This window comes from Electrophorus electricus, chromosome 21 (genome assembly GCF_041902795.1).
Source record: "Electrophorus electricus isolate QZ-2024a chromosome 21, ASM4190279v1, whole genome shotgun sequence".
In the NCBI taxonomy this organism is placed as follows: domain Eukaryota; kingdom Metazoa; phylum Chordata; class Actinopteri; order Gymnotiformes; family Gymnotidae; genus Electrophorus; species Electrophorus electricus.
The window spans coordinates 15423072-15446654 of record NC_137517.1 but is presented as its reverse complement, the minus strand read 5'-3'; the positions used below and the strand labels follow the sequence as shown (position 1 = coordinate 15446654).

At 43.1% G+C, this 23583-nt stretch overlaps 9 protein-coding genes and 2 pseudogenes across 9 annotated transcripts; all 11 read right to left on the bottom strand.

Moving 5' to 3' along the window:
• Positions 1-150: 150 nt before the first annotated feature.
• LOC145652863 (histone H4) lies at positions 151-565 on the bottom strand. Its single transcript, XM_081704557.1, has one exon. It carries the CDS (start codon positions 551-553, stop codon positions 242-244), a length of 312 nt encoding a protein of 103 aa, XP_081560683.1. The 5' UTR covers positions 554-565; the 3' UTR covers positions 151-241.
• Positions 566-3686: 3121 nt separating this feature from the next.
• Positions 3687-5068, bottom strand: LOC145653027 (histone H3). The gene has a single exon (XM_081704929.1). The coding sequence runs from the start codon at positions 4861-4863 to the stop codon at positions 4453-4455; it is 411 nt and encodes a 136-aa protein (XP_081561055.1). The 5' UTR covers positions 4864-5068; the 3' UTR covers positions 3687-4452.
• A 253-nt stretch (positions 5069-5321) lies between these two features.
• Positions 5322-5844, bottom strand: LOC118240575 (histone H2A-like). Its single transcript, XM_035521469.2, has one exon. It carries the CDS (start codon positions 5842-5844, stop codon positions 5458-5460), a length of 387 nt encoding a protein of 128 aa, XP_035377362.1. The 3' UTR covers positions 5322-5457.
• Positions 5845-5989: 145 nt separating this feature from the next.
• LOC145652751 (histone H1 pseudogene) lies at positions 5990-7369 on the bottom strand (annotated as a pseudogene).
• A 1791-nt stretch (positions 7370-9160) lies between these two features.
• Positions 9161-9914, bottom strand: LOC145652755 (histone H2B). The gene has a single exon (XM_081703918.1). The coding sequence runs from the start codon at positions 9781-9783 to the stop codon at positions 9409-9411; it is 375 nt and encodes a 124-aa protein (XP_081560044.1). The 5' UTR covers positions 9784-9914; the 3' UTR covers positions 9161-9408.
• A 122-nt stretch (positions 9915-10036) lies between these two features.
• On the bottom strand, positions 10037-10794 carry LOC145652758 (histone H4). The gene has a single exon (XM_081703922.1). It carries the CDS (start codon positions 10780-10782, stop codon positions 10471-10473), a length of 312 nt encoding a protein of 103 aa, XP_081560048.1. The 5' UTR covers positions 10783-10794; the 3' UTR covers positions 10037-10470.
• Positions 10795-14873: 4079 nt separating this feature from the next.
• LOC145652753 (histone H3) lies at positions 14874-16122 on the bottom strand. The gene has a single exon (XM_081703916.1). The coding sequence runs from the start codon at positions 16048-16050 to the stop codon at positions 15640-15642; it is 411 nt and encodes a 136-aa protein (XP_081560042.1). The 5' UTR covers positions 16051-16122; the 3' UTR covers positions 14874-15639.
• Positions 16123-16277: 155 nt separating this feature from the next.
• LOC145652754 (histone H2A-like) lies at positions 16278-17454 on the bottom strand. The gene has a single exon (XM_081703917.1). The coding sequence runs from the start codon at positions 17029-17031 to the stop codon at positions 16645-16647; it is 387 nt and encodes a 128-aa protein (XP_081560043.1). The 5' UTR covers positions 17032-17454; the 3' UTR covers positions 16278-16644.
• A 185-nt stretch (positions 17455-17639) lies between these two features.
• Positions 17640-18537, bottom strand: LOC145652752 (histone H1 pseudogene; annotated as a pseudogene).
• A 1861-nt stretch (positions 18538-20398) lies between these two features.
• On the bottom strand, positions 20399-21082 carry LOC145652756 (histone H2B). Its single transcript, XM_081703919.1, has one exon. The coding sequence runs from the start codon at positions 20949-20951 to the stop codon at positions 20577-20579; it is 375 nt and encodes a 124-aa protein (XP_081560045.1). The 5' UTR covers positions 20952-21082; the 3' UTR covers positions 20399-20576.
• Positions 21083-21204: 122 nt separating this feature from the next.
• On the bottom strand, positions 21205-21962 carry LOC145652757 (histone H4). Its single transcript, XM_081703920.1, has one exon. The coding sequence runs from the start codon at positions 21948-21950 to the stop codon at positions 21639-21641; it is 312 nt and encodes a 103-aa protein (XP_081560046.1). The 5' UTR covers positions 21951-21962; the 3' UTR covers positions 21205-21638.
• Positions 21963-23583: the final 1621 nt, after the last annotated feature.

The window sequence follows — 23583 nt, the reverse complement described above, 5'->3', positions numbered from 1 at the left end:
GTAACAGGTATTCTGTTTTTAACATTATCGTGTCTTATTTTGGGCTAGGATTTGGAGCCTACAACATGCAGACGTTTAAAAGCGTGTTACAGCCCTCATCAATATAGAACTAAACGTCGTTTGTGCGCATTCAGGCACTAGATACTTATAGGCGCTCATAGACACACAAAACAACTCTTTAACCGAGTGGATGGGTGGCTCTTAAAAGAGCCGTTGGTTTGATCGTTTTGGAACTCAGCGTTTAACCTCCGAAGCCGTACAGAGTACGTCCCTGGCGTTTCAGAGCATAAACCACGTCCATGGCGGTGACCGTCTTCCGCTTGGCATGCTCGGTGTAGGTGACCGCGTCCCTGATAACGTTCTCCAGGAACACTTTCAGCACACCACGGGTCTCCTCATAGATCAGACCGGAGATGCGCTTGACGCCGCCACGACGAGCCAGACGGCGGATAGCGGGCTTAGTGATACCCTGGATGTTGTCGCGGAGCACCTTACGGTGACGCTTAGCGCCTCCTTTCCCAAGGCCCTTACCACCCTTTCCTCTTCCAGACATCGCTTAGGCTTCTTTCACCACTCAAAGAAAAGCGAAATAATGAAGCGCTTTCACCCAGTGCGCCACTATTATTCTCTTCTAAAGGACCTGGTTGAAGACAAGGTGCACTCGAGGAGGCGGAGCTAAATACCATGCCCCTCCAAACGCCTCCAGCACAACACTTAGCCAGACTGGAATAAAAACTCAATACTATTTGGCAAAACGACAATTCATAGATAGAACAGCTAAGAGATCTTAGACAATAACAACGAACAACAACGTAAGGGAAGAAAAAGAACGATAACAAACAAGCAAAGACAACAAAAGATTCCGTGCAGCATAAGCTGGCCTACAATTGTTACAACTGCTACTAATCAAAAGAAGAAGAGTCAGAATGGAAGTAGGTCCTCAGCACTGGTGCTGAAAAGCCCTAAGTTTAAAGACTCTTGCTGGAAAATATAGAAATTATATACACACTCCTAATCCGTGTGTTCATTAGGCCTCTTAGGGTTCCCACCAGCCAAGAACAACATGTAGTTCAGGTTAGAGAAACTGCTGTCTTCTCACTTTCATCTTCCTCTGCAACAGTGGCAGCTTAACTGCTATTTTCACATAACATAACTCCGTCCACGTACCCTCGTCCTTCAAGCATTAATAAAGGACATCACTACGCTTGTAAATCATAGGAAAACACACTTGTATGCCCAAATACAGCATTCAAGAGCCTTCAATGACTACATTCCAAAAGAAAATGCTCAATAAAATATTGTAAAAAGTATGACTCAACTGCTGGGTTGGGAATTTTATCATCACTGTCAAGTAGCTTTACTTAAAATGTGAAGCTTGAAACCTGTACTGGAGGGCAGCTTGAACTCAGCACAGGGAAACTACCCTATTATTATTAATATTTTTGTTAACATGATCACCACCACTATTATTGTTATTATTACTACTATTATTATTAACAGTAGGAAAAGGGGGAGGAAGAGGAGGAATAGAAGTATATTTCAAATAAAAAAAACAAGAAAACTAAATTGGCTAAATGATGCCTAGTAAAACACACTAATACTGATTGGGATGTTGTGATAGATGGAGCTTCGTTACCATCTTGTGGCCAAACTGTAAAAGCAGCCACAACAAAATGAGAGTTGACTTCTTTCTGTCTTCAAGAGACCTGAAGGGACAGTTTCATTTGGAATCAAGAACTGTTGGCCATTTATTATTAGATTTGTGGAACAGCTTAAAGCTTGTGCACCGTGTCGTAATGATCGTCATGCTTTCCACAGTGGTTGCCAAAGTGATTTGAAGGCATGTTCAAAAGTGATAGTTTAGAACCATGTGTGAGTAATATTTCTCAAACCCCTGAATAAATAGTCTAATTGTACATTGTTATTATACTTGTTCTTCCAGTGCTATTGTTACTCTTTGTAGTTATTTCTTTCATCCCCTTTCTTTCAGGAAATGCAAATGCAGAGCTACATCAAAACAAACAGTAGCACACACACACACACACACTCACTCACTCACTCACTCTCTCTCTGACAAAAAATAGTTTTGGGGTAGTATTGCAGCCAATGGCACGGGGAGGTTTTCACGGGTAGAGGGGGAAATGGATTCAATGAACTTCCAGAAAATTCTGGAAGCAAGCATAACACCATTCTGTAAAAATGCTGAGGTTGAAAAGAGGATGGCTTATACAAATGGATAATGATCCTAAACACACCTCAAAATCCATAATAAACTACCTCAAAAGGTGCAAGCTGAAGGTTTAGCCATGGCCCTCACAGTCCCCTGATCTGAACAGCATTGAAATCTATGGATAGACATCAAAAGAACAGTGCATGCAAGACAGCCCAGGAATCTCACAGAACTAGGAGACTGTTGCAAGGAAGAATGGATGAAAATCCCTCAAACAAGAATCGGAAGACTTTTGGCTGGCTACACAAAGTGCTTACAAGATGAGATGCTTGCCAAAGGAGGTGCTACTAGGTACTAAGCATTTTGGGGAGCATTTCATCTTCAACTTGCTTATCTGTTCACAGTAACATACATTTTGACCAGGGGTGCCCAAACCGTTGCATACCATTGTAAATATTGTTGTATGACATGCTATCTGTTAAGGAGGCCTGGTACATAGTACAGCAAACAAACCAACTATGGGGTTCCAGATGGGTAATTTCAGTAGTTCACAAAAGAAAAAAAATTAAGAAAAAAGACCATAATGAGATTATGGAAATAAATGCATGAAAAGCATGCTTTGATCTCACATATTAAGTGCTTGTGGAACATGAATAAAATAAACACATAAAGAAATAAATATAAGTATCCTCTAACTAACCATGAGTAGGCTTACAGTAGTAAGAAGAAGAAGAAGAAGAAGAAGAAGAAGAAGAAGAATCATGAAAGGCAAGTCCATTTCTAAAACCATTTTATTTGTCTTCAGAGCATTTTTAGCTATTTGTTAGGGCTTGGTTTTTTATGATGAAAGATTATTCTGTTTATTTCAACAGCAGATCCAAAAGCAAAGAAACCTTTATGACAGTGGCTGTCAGCTAAGCCTAGAAATGATTTCTGAGAAGGACATACCCACTCCATATGCTTATTATTATTAATGTTGTTGTTGTTGTTGTTGTTTCTCCCAAGAGAAACTGGCTAATTGTTCTTCAATATACTTTTACATTCTGATAGCGTTCTGATTAAAAAGAGGTGCCCTTAATGATTGAATATCATGGAAGTTTTCCATTTTTGGCCACAAGATGGCAGCAGAGGATCATTTATATTATTACCTCCCATGGCACTTGATCTTCTAGACGGTTTTATTTGTATTTTTAGTCACGTTTTAGCTTTAAAAATATATAAATTGAAATGGAAAATGTGGAGTTCCATCAGAAACGTGGCACTTGTAGAATAATAATAAATAATAAGTTTAATTTATATAGAACCTTTCACAGACTCAAGGTTGCTTTACTATGCCAAAGATGCAGAAACAAATACATTAAAACAATCAACACATTAATTAACAAATACGAATAAGAAGACAAGTTATGAGATGTTGAGAAAAGAGGTACGTTTTAAGTATAGCGTAAAAAAAGTCATAGAAATGTACAGAAAGTAGTTTAAACGCGTTATATTGAAAGGAAACGGTAGTCGTGAATATTTTGGCCAAAACAGTTATATATTTTTATAGATTTTACAATCAAGAGTTCAACAACAGAATACTAGTCCTCTTACATTTTTGAACCATTACCCCTATCAATAAGGTATATAAACAACAACAATAAAGAAGAGTAAAATAATAGATAAAACATGAACGTGAAATAATAAATCAAATAAAAACATGAAGAACATAATTCCACAATAATGCATTATAAAATTAACAATGAACGCCACTTTACATTAAATATATGAAATTTAAATTGTACCTCTGAATGGAACCATTTAATACCATCAAACCTAATATTTTAATTTCATTTTTTTATTTCTACATCTATTGGTACAGGTTGCCCATCTACTATCCATACCCCATCACTTTCATTTAATTTCGCTCCAGCCACAACTTCACATTTCAAAGCGCCTCTTAACTGATACAATAATTTAATATTGACAAACCTCCCTGGAAAACCAAAATGTTGCAATGTGCACCATAAGTAGTCTCTAGAAATCTAATCGAAGGCCTTTTTCTTGCCCAGTCCTACTATATAAAAATCCCTCCGTTGCCATACTTTCTCAGCTATGTAATTAACCACTCCTAAACCAACTTTAGATTGCGTAACCTAGAAACACATGTCAGATACACGTTATAACAACGACGCATCAGTTTCAAGCGTTGCTAAGGCCACTTGCTCATTTTGCAGCGAAACGATTAGGTGGCTCTTAAAAGAGCCTTTGGGTAGTTTGGGACATGACGCCGAGCGATCAGTTTAAGCACGCTCTCCGCGAATGCGGCGGGCCAACTGGATGTCCTTGGGCATGATGGTGACTCTCTTGGCGTGGATTGCGCACAAGTTAGTATCCTCGAACAGGCCCACCAGGTATGCCTCGCTAGCCTCCTGCAAGGCCATAACGGCAGAGCTCTGGAAACGGAGATCGGTCTTGAAATCCTGAGCAATTTCTCTCACCAGGCGCTGGAAGGGCAGCTTGCGGATCAGCAACTCGGTAGACTTCTGATAACGACGAATCTCCCTCAGAGCTACGGTACCAGGCCTGTAACGATGAGGCTTCTTCACGCCGCCGGTGGCTGGGGCGCTCTTGCGGGCAGCCTTGGTGGCAAGCTGCTTTCTCGGGGCTTTACCACCGGTGGACTTACGGGCGGTCTGCTTCGTTCTTGCCATAGCGACGGAACTCTACCCTTAACTGACAAAGAAAGAGAATAAGAAGCAACTCAGACGGGATCCTTTTTAAGCCATAACGCCGACCTGCGCTCATTGGGCGTCTTCAGTAAGCCTGCCATCCATTGGACAAACAAGGCTACGTCACATCAAGACAATTGGCCCGTGTTCCACTACGCGCGCATTTCAAAAAGCAAGACGATACGCCTACTTCTGAGGCGGGCTCACGGCAACACATTTCTAGCCGTACTTTTTATTTGCCTCCAGTGTACATTCCTGAACGTAGTCCCTGTTACGTTTTTGCATGTTTATAGCACCAACAGCATCGCGCGCATATACATATAGCTACTACTCTTACAAATACGTATATAGATGTACGTACTTGCTTTCATCAGATGCTATTGGGCGCATAAAAAGGGGGAAGGTGTACGTGCGCTTCGACGTGATACGGTAGTGGACAGCGGTGCCCATTAATCATTTGGTAGTCTCGAGAAAAATGCAAGGTAGAACAGATAGGAACAGTTGCACTTCATCAGTCAATGTGGGTGGCTCTTAAAAGAGCCTTTGGGATCTGCAGACAACGCAGCAGAGATGAATTTACTTGGTCTTGACCGTCTTCTCGGTTTTCTTGGGCAGCAGAACAGCCTGAATGTTGGGCAGCACGCCACCTTGAGCAATAGTCACACCTCCCAACAGCTTGTTCAACTCCTCGTCGTTACGCACGGCGAGCTGCAGATGACGAGGAATGATACGGGTCTTCTTGTTGTCACGGGCGGCGTTGCCTGCCAACTCGAGAATCTCAGCAGTCAGATACTCCAGCACAGCAGCCAAATAGACCGGAGCACCGGCACCAACGCGCTCGGCATAATTACCTTTGCGCAGAAGCCTGTGCACACGGCCCACAGGGAACTGCAAGCCAGCGCGAGAGGAGCGAGTCTTGGCCTTAGCCCTGGCCTTACCGCCGGTCTTCCCTCTTCCACTCATTATAAATACAACTGCGTCTTGTGAGCAAAGCTGAAATAATCACCGTTCACCTAACAACGCTTCAGATATAGCAAAGTCAACTCCTCTCCTATTGGCTAAGGAGGACAGGACGAATAACCAATCGCGAAGCACTCGTTCACTTCCAAAGCCGGCCTCCCTTTCCACTTTTCAATTGACTTTATTAAGAAAATTCAATACAAACACTCCATCACAAAAACCTCACAAACAATATCCACCGGAGGACCCAGACTACCTTCACTCTATACATTAACAATACAATTTACATCTGTAAATTAGCTATACATCATCCATTTCTATGTCCAAAAAACCCAGGGAAATGTCTTTTTTCCTCTATCAATCGTCTTCAACCCTTTTAACTCACACACGATCTGTTTAAAGTTTCTGCAGGTACTATACATTGCTCAATAATCATCTTACATCGCGTTTTCCAAATCTTCGAATTTATCACACAATCAATCAATCATCAACAAAAGTCCTTCACATTCTCAGTCAAATTCTCATTAAAAACACTCCATACATAATACTTTTTTCCTGTTGCCACCCCATTTAAACCCAATACCTTCCCTTTTCTCCCAAATTTCAGTAGTCCTCAGTCATACTGTATGGATGAAATCGCACGTTAAAATAAACTCCAATTACACACCTGGCCGTATTTGTTCGCTCGTAATCATTTCGAGAGTTTAAAGAAAACCGCTCTTTGGAAGAGAAAAGTGGGTGGCTCTTAAAAGAGCCTTTTGGGGATACCAAGACATGAAAACATGCACGTTTACTTCTTCTTGGGGGCAGCTTTTTTCGCCTTTGCAGCCTTTGGCTTGGCAGTCTTGGGCTTGGCAGTCTTGGGCTTGACAGTCTTTGCCTTCTTGGGGCTCTTGGCTGCCTTCTTCGGGGTGGCCGGCTTCTTTGCTTTCTTAGGGCTCTTGGTGGCTTTCGCGGCGGCAGCAGGTTTCTTCGCCTTCTTGGGAGACTTCTTTGCAGCGGCGGCGGCGGCGGGCTTCTTTGCCGCTACCTTCTTGGGCTTTTTAGCCGCGGCAGGTTTCTTGGCGGGCGCTTTTTTCGCCTTAGGCGCGGCTTTCTTAGCGGGCGTCTTCTTGGCTTCAGCTTGCTTCTTGTTGATCTTAAAAGATCCAGAGGCACCGGTACCTTTGGTCTGCACCAGAGTTCCCTTTGTCACCAAGCTTTTGATAGCAAGCTTGACGCGAGTGTTGTTCTTCTCCACGTCGTAACCGCCCGCAGCCAGAGCTTTCTTCAGAGCGGCGAGAGAGACGCCGCTCCGTTCTTTGGAAGCAGAAACAGCTTTGACGATAAGCTCACCGACGCTGGGTCCCGCTTTCTTGGGCCTCGCAGCAGCTTTCTTCTTGGGCGCTTTGGCCGGCGCAGCGGCGGCGGGGGCTGGAGCTACTTCTGCCATCGTCGTGTTAACTACGAGAAATAGACGCGCGCAAACAGCACACTATGTCGAACACACGGCTCTGTTGAGTTGATCCTCCCTGCTAGCGAGGGGCCGGCCTTAAATGCCGCATGAGGACGGTGTAGACTCAACCCGCCCAGCCCTCGGCGTCTGTGCTTCCGTGAGCTGCTCGCGCTTGTGTTTTCTCATGACAAATCCGGCTCTAAATATACACGCTAAAGCAATTTGTAAGGCGTCAAACAACGCGTTTGGAAAGAAAGGGCTCTGTGGTTCATTTGCGTGCCAGAAAAGCCAGTGCAGCCCCATCTCGTTTTGCACAGCTCCCTCAAAAAGGCACTGCGCGACTGCCGCTCCAAATAAGACATGGTCCATTTCTACTGCTGTGGGACCTGAAAATGTGAGAAATGAAGGCATACGTCTAGCAAGTTCCCACGTGCGCGTTGAAGGAGAGCCTGAGCAAAGGTATGGACGTGTTACGAGTGTGGCAGTGGTGTGTGCACTAGTTGAAAAAAGCCTTATGTAGGTCTCAGTAAAACACAGGTGTGGGATGCAGGAGAGTGTGGTTATGTGAGAGAGTTCCTCGCACAGCCAAGTGTCTTTGTCAAATCATCCCAGTCTTAGTCAAAAGAAGCCCCCAAAACTGATACTCTCACTCGGGATGGTGCTCCTCAGCAGGTGGACATCCTCTTATTGGGATGGCATCAGGTGCACCTCATCAGGGGAGGAGACCACGTGAGCATCGTCAGGTGTCCGAGCTCAAATCATCGCTGGGGGCCCAAGTTCTAAACCTAAAGTGAATTACCCTGACCTCATCAGAACCCTCATCTGAATAACCCCAAGTTCACTCTAAGCCTAAAGTGCATTACCCTGCCTCATCAGAAACTTCATTTGAAGAACCCCGTTCACTTTAACCCTAAAGTGAATTACCCTGACCTCATCAGAATAACCCCAAGTTCACTCTAAGCCTAAAGTGCATTACCCTGCCTCATCAGAAACTTCATTTGAATAACCCCGTTCACTTTAACCCTAAGGTGAATTACAATAACTTCATAATCTCTTTCCAAGCTTTACCTTCTTGCAAACCCCAATAACATTTATAGCACCACACTTCTATGGTATGGCACATGTGTAACCTACTCCCAAACAGAATATCACTCAAAGGCCTATCTGGACAGTTTTCTCCTAACTTTAGTGCAATAAATGAAGGGATGCAATCCTTAACTTCATAAGAAGCCTAATGACAAGCAGAGACAAAGTGAGTTTTTGTGAGGCCCTGTCATGGGTTTACTGGGTCAGCTCTAAAAAATAATCTATTGTACTGATTTTCTTTCCCCCATATGCTGTGATTCTATGAGTCACAGTTCTGTGGCTCATTAATAGCACTCCCAGAATACACATACCTTGCATGACTTCCACTTCTCTCTCTCTCTGTCTATGGCTTACACATACACATAGATGTGTGCACACACATGCTGGGTCTTCCAAGACTTCTCAGTCTCTTGCATGGGACATTACAGAGGCACCTTGCAAATGACCCGTGGGGCAAAGGGGTCACGTAGGCCTAGACCATTAAGAATAGAATGAATAAACTGTTGTGAAAGTGGTAGGAATTGACTGTAAAGAATAGCTGCCATGTGTATGCAGTACAAGGAGTGGGCAAATGCTAAACATCTGCAGATGACTAGACTTCTTCTACAGCAAACAGGGCAAAACATGTGAAAAGAATATTAACAGCTACTAATGAAAGGTAACAACAGGAAATAATGTAATAATGTGGGCTATGAAGATTACAATAGTTGCCAAGGTGACATGGCATGCTTGTAGGATACATCAGAGCCTAAATATATATACATACACACAAACAAATAAATAAAACACACTTGTGTGTCAGTGTTCAAAGACATTTAATACATTGCAAGCTACATGCAGCCGAATAAAGGGTACGAAAATTGATTAATAAAACGCCCAGAAAAGAGGAAAGAGAAACGAGGCCAAAGCCCACAAGTGCTACTTCGGCTAGAACTCTATATTCTCATTTTACCGTACATGCACTCTCATAATAGAAAATCTCTTTGATGAAAACGTGGGTGGCTCTTAAAAGAGCCTTTGGGTTAGTCAAGACGCACTATGACGCTTTACTTGGAGCTGGTGTACTTGGTGACGGCCTTTGTACCCTCAGATACGGCGTGTTTGGCCAGCTCACCGGGAAGCAGAAGGCGCACGGCGGTCTGGATCTCCCTGGAGGTGATGGTTGAACGCTTGTTGTAGTGAGCGAGACGAGAAGCCTCACCAGCGATGCGCTCGAAGATATCATTCACAAAGGAATTCATGATCCCCATAGCCTTGGAAGAGATACCGGTGTCGGGGTGGACCTGTTTCAGGACTTTGTACACGTAGATAGCATAACTCTCCTTCCTCGACTTTCTGCGCTTCTTGCCTCCTTTACCGGCCGTCTTAGTCACGGCTTTTTTGGATCCCTTCTTCGGCGCGGACTTGGCAGGCTCGGGCATGACGCTCGTTGCTGAGTAAACCACAATAGAATGAAAAACTGCGCCTGAACACCCAATTTATTTAGACTCTGGTATTCTAATTTGAACACACCCTCCCCTCCTCGGTCATGACAAGCTATCATTGGCCAGAAAACAACCCCTCCTCTCACAGGAACCTTCCTATCGTTGCTCCGCCACCCCATAGCGTTCACCTCTTAATCCATTTTTAAATTGACTTTATTGAAACAATTCAATTCAATACACACACACACTCCATCACAAAAGCCTCACAAACAAGATCCACCGGAGGACCCAAACTACCTTCACTCTATACATTAACAATACAATTTACATCTATAAATTAGGTAAACATCATCCATTTATATACCTCCAAAAGAGTGCAAGATGTATTTTTTTCCTCCAATAATCAATCGTTTTCAACCTTTTTAACTCACACGCACACAATCGGTTGTACCAGGTATTGTTTTTAACATTATCGTCTTATTTTGGGCTAGGATTTGGAGTCTACAACATGCAGACGTTTAAAAGCGTGTTACAGCCCTCATCAATATAGAACTAAACGTCTTTTGTGCGCATTCAGGCACTAGACACTTATAGGCGCTCATAGACACACAAAACAACTCTTTAACCGAGTGGATGGGTGGCTCTTAAAAGAGCCGTTGGTTTGATCGTTTTGGAACTCAGCGTTTAACCTCCGAAGCCGTACAGAGTACGTCCCTGGCGTTTCAGAGCATAAACCACGTCCATGGCGGTGACCGTCTTCCGCTTGGCATGCTCGGTGTAGGTGACCGCGTCCCTGATAACGTTCTCCAGGAACACTTTCAGCACACCACGGGTCTCCTCGTAGATCAGACCGGAGATGCGCTTGACGCCGCCACGACGAGCCAGACGGCGGATAGCGGGCTTAGTGATACCCTGGATGTTGTCGCGGAGCACCTTACGGTGACGCTTAGCGCCTCCTTTCCCAAGGCCCTTACCACCCTTTCCTCTTCCAGACATCGCTTAGGCTTCTTTCACCACTCAACGAAAAGCGAAATAATGAAGCGCTTTCACCCAGTGCGCCACTATTATTCTCTTCTAAAGGACCTGGTTGAAGACAAGGAGCACTCGAGGAGGCGGAGCTAAATACCATGCCCCTCCAAACGCCTCCAGCACAACACTTAGCCAGACTGGAATAAAAACTCAATACTATTTGGCAAAACGACAATTCATAGATAGAACATCTAAGAGATCTTAGACAATAACAACGAACAACAACGTAAGGGAAGAAAAAGAACGATAACAAACAAGCAAAGACAACAAAAGATTCCGTGCAGCATAAGCTGGCCTACAATTGTTACAACTGCTACTAATCAAAAGAAGAAGAGTCAGAATGGAAGTAGGTCCTCAGCACTGGTGCTGAAAAGCCCTAAGTTTAAAGACTCTTGCTGGAAAATATAGAAATTATATACACACTCCTAATCCTTGTGTTCATTAGGCCTCTTAGGGTTCCCACCAGCCAAGAACAACATGTAGTTCAGGTTAGAGAATCTGCTGTCTTCTCACTTTCATCTTCCTCTGCAACAGTGGCAGCTTAACTGCTATTTTCACATAACATAACTCCGTCCACGTACCCTCGTCCTTCAAGCATTAATAAAGGACATCACTACGCTTGTAAATCATAGGAAAACACACTTGTATGCCCAAATACAGCATTCAAGGGCCTTCAAAGGCTACATTCCAAAAAAAATGCTCAATAAAATGTTGTAAAAAGTATGACTCAACTGCCGGGTTGGGAATTTTATCATCACTGTCAAGTAGCTTTACTTAAAATGTCAAGCTTGAAACCTGTACTGGAGGGCAGCCTGAACTCAGCACAGGGAAACTACCCTATTATTATTAATATTTTTGTTAACATGATCACCACCACTATTATTGTTATTATTACTACTATTATTATCAACAGTAGGAAAAGGGGGAGGAAGAGGAGGAATAGAAGTATATTTCAAATAAAAAAACAAGAAAACTAAATTGGCTAAATGATGGCGAGTAAAACACACTAATACTGATTGGGATGTTCTGATAGATGGAGCTTCGTTACCATCTTGTGGCCAAACTGTAAAAGCAGCCACAACAAAATGAGAGTTGACTTCTTTCTGTCTTCAAGAGACCTGAAGGGACAGTTTCATTTGGAATCAAGAACTGTTGGCCATTTATTATTAGATTTGTGGAACAGCTTAACGCTTGTGCACCGTGTGTTTATGATCGTCATGCTTTCAACAGTGGTTGCCAAAGTGATTTGAAGGCATGTTCAAAAGTGATAGTTTAGAACCATGTGTCAGTAATATTTCTCAACCCCCTGAATAAATAGTCTAATTGTACATTGTTATTATACTTGTTCTTCCAGTGCTATTGTTACTCTTTGTAGTTCTTTCTTTCATCCCCTTTCTTTCAGGAAATGCAAATGCAGAGCTACATCAAAACAAACAGTAGCGCACAAAAACAAACACACACACACACACACACACACACACTCACTCTCTCACTCTCTCTGACGAAAAATAGACCATTGCAAAATCAAGAAGAAGACAGTTTTGGCTAAGAATATATTGTAAGGGTAGAGAAGGAAATTGTTAATAAAAAGATTTCAGCTGTGTTCTGAAAGAACAAAATAGAAGTGCAGCCATACATTGGCATGCAAAAGTTTGTGCACCCCTGCTCAAAGTATATGTTACTGTGAACAAGTAATCAATTTGAAGATGAAATGATCTCCAAAAGGCATACAGGTAAAGATGAAACACACTTTTCAACATTTTAAGCAACGTCAGTTTATTAGTTTGGTTTTGTACAATTTTAGAGTGAAAAAAGGAGTAGCTAGGAGATTTGAACGCTCAAATAACTTTGACCGCAGTCTCAGACCTTCATTAGCCTGTTATGGTTATGGCTTGTACACAATCATTGTTAAGAAAGGCCAGGTGATGCAAAATTCAAAGCTTTATAAACAGCCAGACTCCTCTAACCTTGTCCCAGAAACCAGCAGCCATGGGTTCTTCCAAACAGCTGCTTAGCAAAATGAAAATGAAAATTGTTGAGGCCCATAAAACAGAAGAAAGCTATAGGATGATAGCAATGAGTTTCAGGTCGCAATTTCCTCAGTTTGAAATGTAATTAAGAAATGGTGGTTAACAGGAATAGTGCCGGTCAAGGTGAGCTCTGGAAGACCAAGAAACATTTCAGAGACGTCTGATTGTAGGATTGTTAGAAAGGGAAATTAGAACCCTTGCTTGACTGCAAAGGACTTTCAGGAAGATTTAGCACACTCTGGTGGTGTGGTACATTGTTCTACTGTTCAGAGACACCTGCACAAACATGACCTTTATGGAAGCATCATAAGAAGAAAACGTCTCCTCCGTCCTTACCACAAAATTCTGCATCAGAAGGTTGCAAAAGAAAATCTAAACATGTATGGTTGGAGAAAAAATGGCACCTCTATAACCATTAAGATGGTGGGGGGGTATCAATCATGTTTTGGGGTAGTATTGCAGCCAATGGCACGGGGAGGTTTTCACGGGTAGAGGGGGAAATGGATTCAATGAACTTCCAGAAAATTCTGGAAGCAAGCATAACACCATTCTGTAAAAATGCTGAGGTTGAAAAGAGGATGGCTTATACAAATGGATAATGATCCTAAACACACCTCAAAATCCATAATAAACTACCTCAAAAGGTGCAAGCTGAAGGTTTAGCCATGGCCCTCACAGTCCCCTGATCTGAACAGCATTGAAATCTATGGATAGACATCAAAAGAACAGTGCATGCAAGACAGCCCAGGAATCTCACAGAAGTGGAAGACTGTTGCAAGGAAGAATGGATGAAAATCCCTCAAACAAGAATCGGAAGACTCTTGGCTGGCTACACAAAGTGCTTACAAGATGAGATGCTTGCCAAAGGAGGTGCTACTTGGTACTAAGCATTTTGGGGAGCAATTCATCTACAACTTGCTTATCTGTTCACAGTAACATACATTTTGACCAGGGGTGCCCAAACCGTTGCATACCACTGTAAATATTGTTGTGTGACATGCTATCTGTTAAGGAGGCCTGGTACATAGTACAGCAAACAAACCAACTATGGGGTTCCAGATGGGTAATTTCAGTAGTTCACAAAAGAAAAAAAAAAGAAAAAAGACCATAATGAGATTATGGAAATAAATGCATGAAAAGCATGCTTTGATCTCACATATTAAGTGCTTGTGGAACATGAATAAAATAAACACATAAAGAAATTAATATAAGTCTCCTCTAACTAACCATGAGTAGGCTTACAGTAGTAAGAAGAATAAGAATAAGAAGAAGAAGAATCATGAAAGGCAAGTCCATTTCTAAAACCATTTTATTTGTCTTCAGAGCATTTTTAGCTATTTGTTAGGGCTCGGTTTTTTATGATGAAAGACAATTATTCTGTTTATTTCAACAGTAGATCCAAAAGCAAAGAAACCTTTATGACAGTGGCTGTCAGCTAAGCCTAGAAATGATTTCTGAGAAGGACATACCCACTCCATATGCTTATTATTATTATTATTGTTGTTGTTTCTCCCAAGAGAAACTGGCTAATTGTTCTTCAATATACTTTTACATTCTGATAGCGTTCTGATTAAAAAGAGGTGCCCTTAATGATTGAATATCATGGAAGTTTTCCATTTTTGGCCACAAGATGGCAGCAGAGGATCATTTATATTATTACCTCCCATGGCACTTGATCTTCTAGACGGTTTTATTTGTATTTTTAGTCACGTTTTAGCTTTAAAAATATATAAATTGAAATGGAAAATGTGGAGTTCCATCAGAAACGTGGCACTTGTAGAATAATAATAAATAATAAGTTTAATTTATATAGAACCTTTCACAGACTCAAGGTTGCTTTACTATGCCAAAGATGCAGAAACAAATACATTAAAACAATCAACACATTAATTAACAAATACGAATAAGAAGACAAGTTATGAGATGTTGAGAAAAGAGGTACGTTTTAAGTATAGCGTAAAAAAAGTCATAGAAATGTACAGAAAGTAGTTTAAACGCGTTATATTGAAAGGAAACGGTAGTCGTGAATATTTTGGCCAAAACAGTTATATATTTTTATAGATTTTACAATCAAGAGTTCAACAACAGAATACTAGTCCTCTTACATTTTTGAACCATTACCCCTATCAATAAGGTATATAAACAACAACAATAAAGAAGAGTAAAATAATAGATAAAACATGAACGTGAAATAATAAATCAAATAAAAACATGAAGAACATAATTCCACAATAATGCATTATAAAATTAACAATGAACGCCACTTTACATTAAATATATGAAATTTAAATTGTACCTCTGAATGGAACCATTTAATACCATCAAACCTAATATTTTAATTTCATTTTTTTATTTCTACATCTATTGGTACAGGTTGCCCATCTACTATCCATACCCCATCACTTTCATTTAATTTCGCTCCAGCCACAACTTCACATTTCAAAGCGCCTCTTAACTGATACAATAATTTAATATTGACAAACCTCCCTGGAAAACCAAAATGTTGCAATGTGCACCATAAGTAGTCTCTAGAAATCTAATCGAAGGCCTTTTTCTTGCCCAGTCCTACTATATAAAAATCCCTCCGTTGCCATACTTTCTCAGCTATGTAATTAACCACTCCTAAACCAACTTTAGATTGCGTAACCTAGAAACACATGTCAGATACACGTTATAACAACGACGCATCAGTTTCAAGCGTTGCTAAGGCCACTTGCTCATTTTGCAGCGAAACGATTAGGTGGCTCTTAAAAGAGCCTTTGGGTAGTTTGGGACATGACGCCGAGCGATCAGTTTAAGCACGCTCTCCGCGAATGCGGCGGGCCAACTGGATGTCCTTGGGCATGATGGTGACTCTCTTGGCGTGGATTGCGCACAAGTTAGTATCCTCGAACAGGCCCACCAGGTATGCCTCGCTAGCCTCCTGCAAGGCCATAACGGCAGAGCTCTGGAAACGGAGATCGGTCTTGAAATCCTGAGCAATTTCTCTCACCAGGCGCTGGAAGGGCAGCTTGCGGATCAGCAACTCGGTAGACTTCTGATAACGACGAATCTCCCTCAGAGCTACGGTACCAGGCCTGTAACGATGAGGCTTCTTCACGCCGCCGGTGGCTGGGGCGCTCTTGCGGGCAGCCTTGGTGGCAAGCTGCTTTCTCGGGGCTTTACCACCGGTGGACTTACGGGCGGTCTGCTTCGTTCTTGCCATAGCGACAGAACTCTACCCTTAACTGACAAAGAAAGAGAATAAGAAGCAACTCAGACGGGATCCTTTTTAAGCCATAACGCCGACCTGCGCTCATTGGGCGTCTTCAGTAAGCCTGCCATCCATTGGACAAACAAGGCTACGTCACATCAAGACAATTGGCCCGTGTTCCACTACGCGCGCATTTCAAAAAGCAAGACGATACGCCTACTTCTGAGGCGGGCTCACGGCAACACATTTCTAGCCGTACTTTTTATTTGCCTCCAGTGTACATTCCTGAACGTAGTCCCTGTTACGTTTTTGCATGTTTATAGCACCAACAGCATCGCGCGCATATACATATAGCTACTACTCTTACAAATACGTACATAGATGTACGTACTTGCTTTCATCAGATGCTATTGGGCGCATAAAAAGGGGGAAGGTGTACGTGCGCTTCGACGTGATACGGTAGTGGACAGCGGTGCCCATTAATCATTTGGTAGTCTCGAGAAAAATGCAAGGTAGAACAGATAGGAACAGTTGCACTTCATCAGTCAATGTGGGTGGCTCTTAAAAGAGCCTTTGGGATCTGCAGACAACGCAGCAGAGATGAATTTACTTGGTCTTGACCGTCTTCTCGGTTTTCTTGGGCAGCAGAACAGCCTGAATGTTGGGCAGCACGCCACCTTGAGCAATAGTCACACCTCCCAACAGCTTGTTCAACTCCTCGTCGTTACGCACGGCGAGCTGCAGATGACGAGGAATGATACGGGTCTTCTTGTTGTCACGGGCGGCGTTGCCTGCCAACTCGAGAATCTCAGCAGTCAGATACTCCAGCACAGCAGCCAAATAGACCGGAGCACCGGCACCAACGCGCTCGGCATAATTACCTTTGCGCAGAAGCCTGTGCACACGGCCCACAGGGAACTGCAAGCCAGCGCGAGAGGAGCGAGTCTTGGCCTTAGCCCTGGCCTTACCGCCGGTCTTCCCTCTTCCACTCATTATAAATACAACTGCGTCTTGTGAGCAAAGCTGAAATAATCACCGTTCACCTAACAACGCTTCAGATATAGCAAAGTCAACTCCTCTCCTATTGGCTAAGGAGGACAGGACGAATAACCAATCGCGAAGCACTCGTTCACTTCCAAAGCCGGCCTCCCTTTCCACTTTTCAATTGACTTTATTAAGAAAATTCAATACAAACACTCCATCACAAAAACCTCACAAACAATATCCACCGGAGGACCCAGACTACCTTCACTCTATACATTAACAATACAATTTACATCTGTAAATTAGCTATACATCATCCATTTCTATGTCCAAAAAACCCAGGGAAATGTCTTTTTTCCTCTATCAATCGTCTTCAACCCTTTTAACTCACACACGATCTGTTTAAACACTGTTTCTGCAGGTATTATACATTGCTCAATAATCATCTTACATCGTGTTTTCCAAATCTTCGAATTTATCACACAATCAATCATCAACAAAAGTCCTTCACATTCTCAGTCAAATTCTCATTAAAAACACTCCATACATAATACTTTTTTCCTGTTGCCACCCCATTTAAACCCAATACCTTCCCTTTTCTCCCAAATTTCAGTAGTCCTGTCATACTGTATGGATGAAATCGCACGTTAAAATAAACTCCAATTACACACCTGGCCGTATTTGTTCGCTCGTAATCATTTCGAGAGTTTAAAGAAAACCGCTCTTTGGAAGAGAAAAGTGGGTGGCTCTTAAAAGAGCCTTTTGGGGATACCAAGACATGAAAACATGCACGTTTACTTCTTCTTGGGGGCAGCTTTTTTCGCCTTTGCAGCCTTTGGCTTGGCAGTCTTGGGCTTGACAGTCTTTGCCTTCTTGGGGCTCTTGGCTGCCTTCTTCGGGGTGGCCGGCTTCTTTGCTTTCTTAGGGCTCTTGGTGGCTTTCGCGGCGGCAGCAGGTTTCTTCGCCTTCTTGGGAGACTTCTTTGCAGCGGCGGCGGCGGCGGGCTTCTTTGCCGCTACCTTCTTGGGCTTTTTAGCCGCGGCAGGTTTCTTGGCGGGCGCTTTTTTCGCCTTAGGCGCGGCTTTCTTAGCGGGCGTCTTCTTGGCTTCAGCTTGCTTCTTGTTGATCTTAAAAGATCCAGAGGCACCGGTACCTTTGGTCTGCACCAGAGTTCCCTTTGTCACCAAGCTTTTGATAGCAAGCTTGACGCGAGTGTTGTTCTTCTCCACGTCGTAACCGCCCGCAGCCAGAGCTTTCTTCAGAGCGGCGAGAGAGACGCCGCTCCGTTCTTTGGAAGCAGAAACAGCTTTGACGATAAGCTCACCGACGCTGGGTCCCGCTTTCTTGGGCCTCGCAGCAGCTTTCTTCTTGGGCGCTTTGGCCGGCGCAGCGGCGGCGGGGGCTGGAGCTACTTCTGCCATCGTCGTGTTAACTACGAGAAATAGACGCGCGCAAACAGCACACTATGTCGAACACACGGCTCTGTTGAGTTGATCCTCCCTGCTAGCGAGGGGCCGGCCTTAAATGCCGCATGAGGACGGTGTAGACTCAACCCGCCCAGCCCTCGGCGTCTGTGCTTCCGTGAGCTGCTCGCGCTTGTGTTTTCTCATGACAAATCCGGCTCTAAATATACACGCTAAAGCAATTTGTAAGGCGTCAAACAACGCGTTTGGAAAGAAAGGGCTCTGTGGTTCATTTGCGTGCCAGAAAAGCCAGTGCAGCCCCATCTCGTTTTGCACAGCTCCCTCAAAAAGGCACTGCGCGACTGCCGCTCCAAATAAGACATGGTCCATTTCTACTGCTGTGGGACCTGAAAATGTGAGAAATGAAGGCATACGTCTAGCAAGTTCCCACGTGCGCGTTGAAGGAGAGCCTGAGCAAAGGTATGGACGTGTTACGAGTGTGGCAGTGGTGTGTGCACTAGTTGAAAAAAGCCTTATGTAGGTCTCAGTAAAACACAGGTGTGGGATGCAGGAGAGTGTGGTTATGTGAGAGAGTTCCTCGCACAGCCAAGTGTCTTTGTCAAATCATCCCAGTCTTAGTCAAAAGAAGCCCCCAAAACTGATACTCTCACTCGGGATGGTGCTCCTCAGCAGGTGGACATCCTCTTATTGGGATGGCATCAGGTGCACCTCATCAGGGGAGGAGACCACGTGAGCATCGTCAGGTGTCCGAGCTCAAATCATCGCTGGGGGCCCAAGTTCTAAACCTAAAGTGAATTACCCTGACCTCATCAGAACCCTCATCTGAATAACCCCAAGTTCACTCTAAGCCTAAAGTGCATTACCCTGCCTCATCAGAAACTTCATTTGAAGAACCCCGTTCACTTTAACCCTAAAGTGAATTACCCTGACCTCATCAGAATAACCCCAAGTTCACTCTAAGCCTAAAGTGCATTACCCTGCCTCATCAGAAACTTCATTTGAATAACCCCGTTCACTTTAACCCTAAGGTGAATTACAATAACTTCATAATCTCTTTCCAAGCTTTACCTTCTTGCAAACCCCAATAACATTTATAGCACCACACTTCTATGGTATGGCACATGTGTAACCTACTCCCAAACAGAATATCACTCAAAGGCCTATCTGGACAGTTTTCTCCTAACTTTAGTGCAATAAATGAAGGGATGCAATCCTTAACTTCATAAGAAGCCTAATGACAAGCAGAGACAAAGTGAGTTTTTGTGAGGCCCTGTCATGGGTTTACTGGGTCAGCTCTAAAAAATAATCTATTGTACTGATTTTCTTTCCCCCATATGCTGTGATTCTATGAGTCACAGTTCTGTGGCTCATTAATAGCACTCCCAGAATACACATACCTTGCATGACTTCCACTTCTCTCTCTCTCTGTCTATGGCTTACACATACACATAGATGTGTGCACACACATGCTGGGTCTTCCAAGACTTCTCAGTCTCTTGCATGGGACATTACAGAGGCACCTTGCAAATGACCCGTGGGGCAAAGGGGTCACGTAGGCCTAGACCATTAAGAATAGAATGAATAAACTGTTGTGAAAGTGGTAGGAATTGACTGTAAAGAATAGCTGCCATGTGTATGCAGTACAAGGAGTGGGCAAATGCTAAACATCTGCAGATGACTAGACTTCTTCTACAGCAAACAGGGCAAAACATGTGAAAAGAATATTAACAGCTACTAATGAAAGGTAACAACAGGAAATAATGTAATAATGTGGGCTATGAAGATTACAATAGTTGCCAAGGTGACATGGCATGCTTGTAGGATACATCAGAGCCTAAATATATATACATACACACAAACAAATAAATAAAACACACTTGTGTGTCAGTGTTCAAAGACATTTAATACATTGCAAGCTACATGCAGCCGAATAAAGGGTACGAAAATTGATTAATAAAACGCCCAGAAAAGAGGAAAGAGAAACGAGGCCAAAGCCCACAAGTGCTACTTCGGCTAGAACTCTATTCTCATTTTACCGTACATGCACTCTCATAATAGAAAATCTCTTTGATGAAAACGTGGGTGGCTCTTAAAAGAGCCTTTGGGTTAGTCAAGACGCACTATGACGCTTTACTTGGAGCTGGTGTACTTGGTGACGGCCTTTGTACCCTCAGATACGGCGTGTTTGGCCAGCTCACCGGGAAGCAGAAGGCGCACGGCGGTCTGGATCTCCCTGGAGGTGATGGTTGAACGCTTGTTGTAGTGAGCGAGACGAGAAGCCTCACCAGCGATGCGCTCGAAGATATCATTCACAAAGGAATTCATGATCCCCATAGCCTTGGAAGAGATACCGGTGTCGGGGTGGACCTGTTTCAGGACTTTGTACACGTAGATAGCATAACTCTCCTTCCTCGACTTTCTGCGCTTCTTGCCTCCTTTACCGGCCGTCTTAGTCACGGCTTTTTTGGATCCCTTCTTCGGCGCGGACTTGGCAGGCTCGGGCATGACGCTCGTTGCTGAGTAAACCACAATAGAATGAAAAACTGCGCCTGAACACCCAATTTATTTAGACTCTGGTATTCTAATTTGAACACACCCTCCCCTCCTCGGTCATGACAAGCTATCATTGGCCAGAAAACAACCCCTCCTCTCACAGGAACCTTCCTATCGTTGCTCCGCCACCCCATAGCGTTCACCTCTTAATCCATTTTTAAATTGACTTTATTGAAACAATTCAATTCAATACACACACACACTCCATCACAAAAGCCTCACAAACAAGATCCACCGGAGGACCCAAACTACCTTCACTCTATACATTAACAATACAATTTACATCTATAAATTAGGTAAACATCATCCATTTATATACCTCCAAAAGAGTGCAAGATGTATTTTTTTCCTCCAATAATCAATCGTTTTCAACCTTTTTAACTCACACGCACACAATCGGTTGTACCAGGTATTGTTTTTAACATTATCGTCTTATTTTGGGCTAGGATTTGGAGTCTACAACATGCAGACGTTTAAAAGCGTGTTACAGCCCTCATCAATATAGAACTAAACGTCTTTTGTGCGCATTCAGGCACTAGACACTTATAGGCGCTCATAGACACACAAAACAACTCTTTAACCGAGTGGATGGGTGGCTCTTAAAAGAGCCGTTGGTTTGATCGTTTTGGAACTCAGCGTTTAACCTCCGAAGCCGTACAGAGTACGTCCCTGGCGTTTCAGAGCATAAACCACGTCCATGGCGGTGACCGTCTTCCGCTTGGCATGCTCGGTGTAGGTGACCGCGTCCCTGATAACGTTCTCCAGGAACACTTTCAGCACACCACGGGTCTCCTCGTAGATCAGACCGGAGATGCGCTTGACGCCGCCACGACGAGCCAGACGGCGGATAGCGGGCTTAGTGATACCCTGGATGTTGTCGCGGAGCACCTTACGGTGACGCTTAGCGCCTCCTTTCCCAAGGCCCTTACCACCCTTTCCTCTTCCAGACATCGCTTAGGCTTCTTTCACCACTCAACGAAAAGCGAAATAATGAAGCGCTTTCACCCAGTGCGCCACTATTATTCTCTTCTAAAGGACCTGGTTGAAGACAAGGAGCACTCGAGGAGGCGGAGCTAAATACCATGCCCCTCCAAACGCCTCCAGCACAACACTTAGCCAGACTGGAATAAAAACTCAATACTATTTGGCAAAACGACAATTCATAGATAGAACATCTAAGAGATCTTAGACAATAACAACGAACAACAACGTAAGGGAAGAAAAAGAACGATAACAAACAAGCAAAGACAACAAAAGATTCCGTGCAGCATAAGCTGGCCTACAATTGTTACAACTGCTACTAATCAAAAGAAGAAGAGTCAGAATGGAAGTAGGTCCTCAGCACTGGTGCTGAAAAGCCCTAAGTTTAAAGACTCTTGCTGGAAAATATAGAAATTATATACACACTCCTAATCCTTGTGTTCATTAGGCCTCTTAGGGTTCCCACCAGCCAAGAACAACATGTAGTTCAGGTTAGAGAATCTGCTGTCTTCTCACTTTCATCTTCCTCTGCAACAGTGGCAGCTTAACTGCTATTTTCACATAACATAACTCCGTCCACGTACCCTCGTCCTTCAAGCATTAATAAAGGACATCACTACGCTTGTAAATCATAGGAAAACACACTTGTATGCCCAAATACAGCATTCAAGGGCCTTCAAAGGCTACATTCCAAAAAAAATGCTCAATAAAATGTTGTAAAAAGTATGACTCAACTGCCGGGTTGGGAATTTTATCATCACTGTCAAGTAGCTTTACTTAAAATGTCAAGCTTGAAACCTGTACTGGAGGGCAGCCTGAACTCAGCACAGGGAAACTACCCTATTATTATTAATATTTTTGTTAACATGATCACCACCACTATTATTGTTATTATTACTACTATTATTATCAACAGTAGGAAAAGGGGGAGGAAGAGGAGGAATAGAAGTATATTTCAAATAAAAAAACAAGAAAACTAAATTGGCTAAATGATGGCGAGTAAAACACACTAATACTGATTGGGATGTTCTGATAGATGGAGCTTCGTTACCATCTTGTGGCCAAACTGTAAAAGCAGCCACAACAAAATGAGAGTTGACTTCTTTCTGTCTTCAAGAGACCTGAAGGGACAGTTTCATTTGGAATCAAGAACTGTTGGCCATTTATTATTAGATTTGTGGAACAGCTTAACGCTTGTGCACCGTGTGTTTATGATCGTCATGCTTTCAACAGTGGTTGCCAAAGTGATTTGAAGGCATGTTCAAAAGTGATAGTTTAGAACCATGTGTCAGTAATATTTCTCAACCCCCTGAATAAATAGTCTAATTGTACATTGTTATTATACTTGTTCTTCCAGTGCTATTGTTACTCTTTGTAGTTCTTTCTTTCATCCCCTTTCTTTCAGGAAATGCAAATGCAGAGCTACATCAAAACAAACAGTAGCGCACAAAAACAAACACACACACACACACACACACACACACTCACTCTCTCACTCTCTCTGACGAAAAATAGACCATTGCAAAATCAAGAAGAAGACAGTTTTGGCTAAGAATATATTGTAAGGGTAGAGAAGGAAATTGTTAATAAAAAGATTTCAGCT

What these genes read in the sequence shown, in the direction of transcription:
- LOC145652757 (XM_081703920.1), bottom strand. Translation starts at nt 21,950, where the DNA reads ATGTCTGGAAGAGGAAAGGGTGGTAAGGGCCTTGGGAAAGGAGGCGCT.
- LOC145652758 (XM_081703922.1), bottom strand. Translation starts at nt 10,782, where the DNA reads ATGTCTGGAAGAGGAAAGGGTGGTAAGGGCCTTGGGAAAGGAGGCGCT.
- LOC145652754 (XM_081703917.1), bottom strand. Translation starts at nt 17,031, where the DNA reads ATGAGTGGAAGAGGGAAGACCGGCGGTAAGGCCAGGGCTAAGGCCAAG.
- LOC145652755 (XM_081703918.1), bottom strand. Translation starts at nt 9,783, where the DNA reads ATGCCCGAGCCTGCCAAGTCCGCGCCGAAGAAGGGATCCAAAAAAGCC.
- LOC118240575 (XM_035521469.2), bottom strand. Translation starts at nt 5,844, where the DNA reads ATGAGTGGAAGAGGGAAGACCGGCGGTAAGGCCAGGGCTAAGGCCAAG.
- LOC145652756 (XM_081703919.1), bottom strand. Translation starts at nt 20,951, where the DNA reads ATGCCCGAGCCTGCCAAGTCCGCGCCGAAGAAGGGATCCAAAAAAGCC.
- LOC145653027 (XM_081704929.1), bottom strand. Translation starts at nt 4,863, where the DNA reads ATGGCAAGAACGAAGCAGACCGCCCGTAAGTCCACCGGTGGTAAAGCC.
- LOC145652863 (XM_081704557.1), bottom strand. Translation starts at nt 553, where the DNA reads ATGTCTGGAAGAGGAAAGGGTGGTAAGGGCCTTGGGAAAGGAGGCGCT.
- LOC145652753 (XM_081703916.1), bottom strand. Translation starts at nt 16,050, where the DNA reads ATGGCAAGAACGAAGCAGACCGCCCGTAAGTCCACCGGTGGTAAAGCC.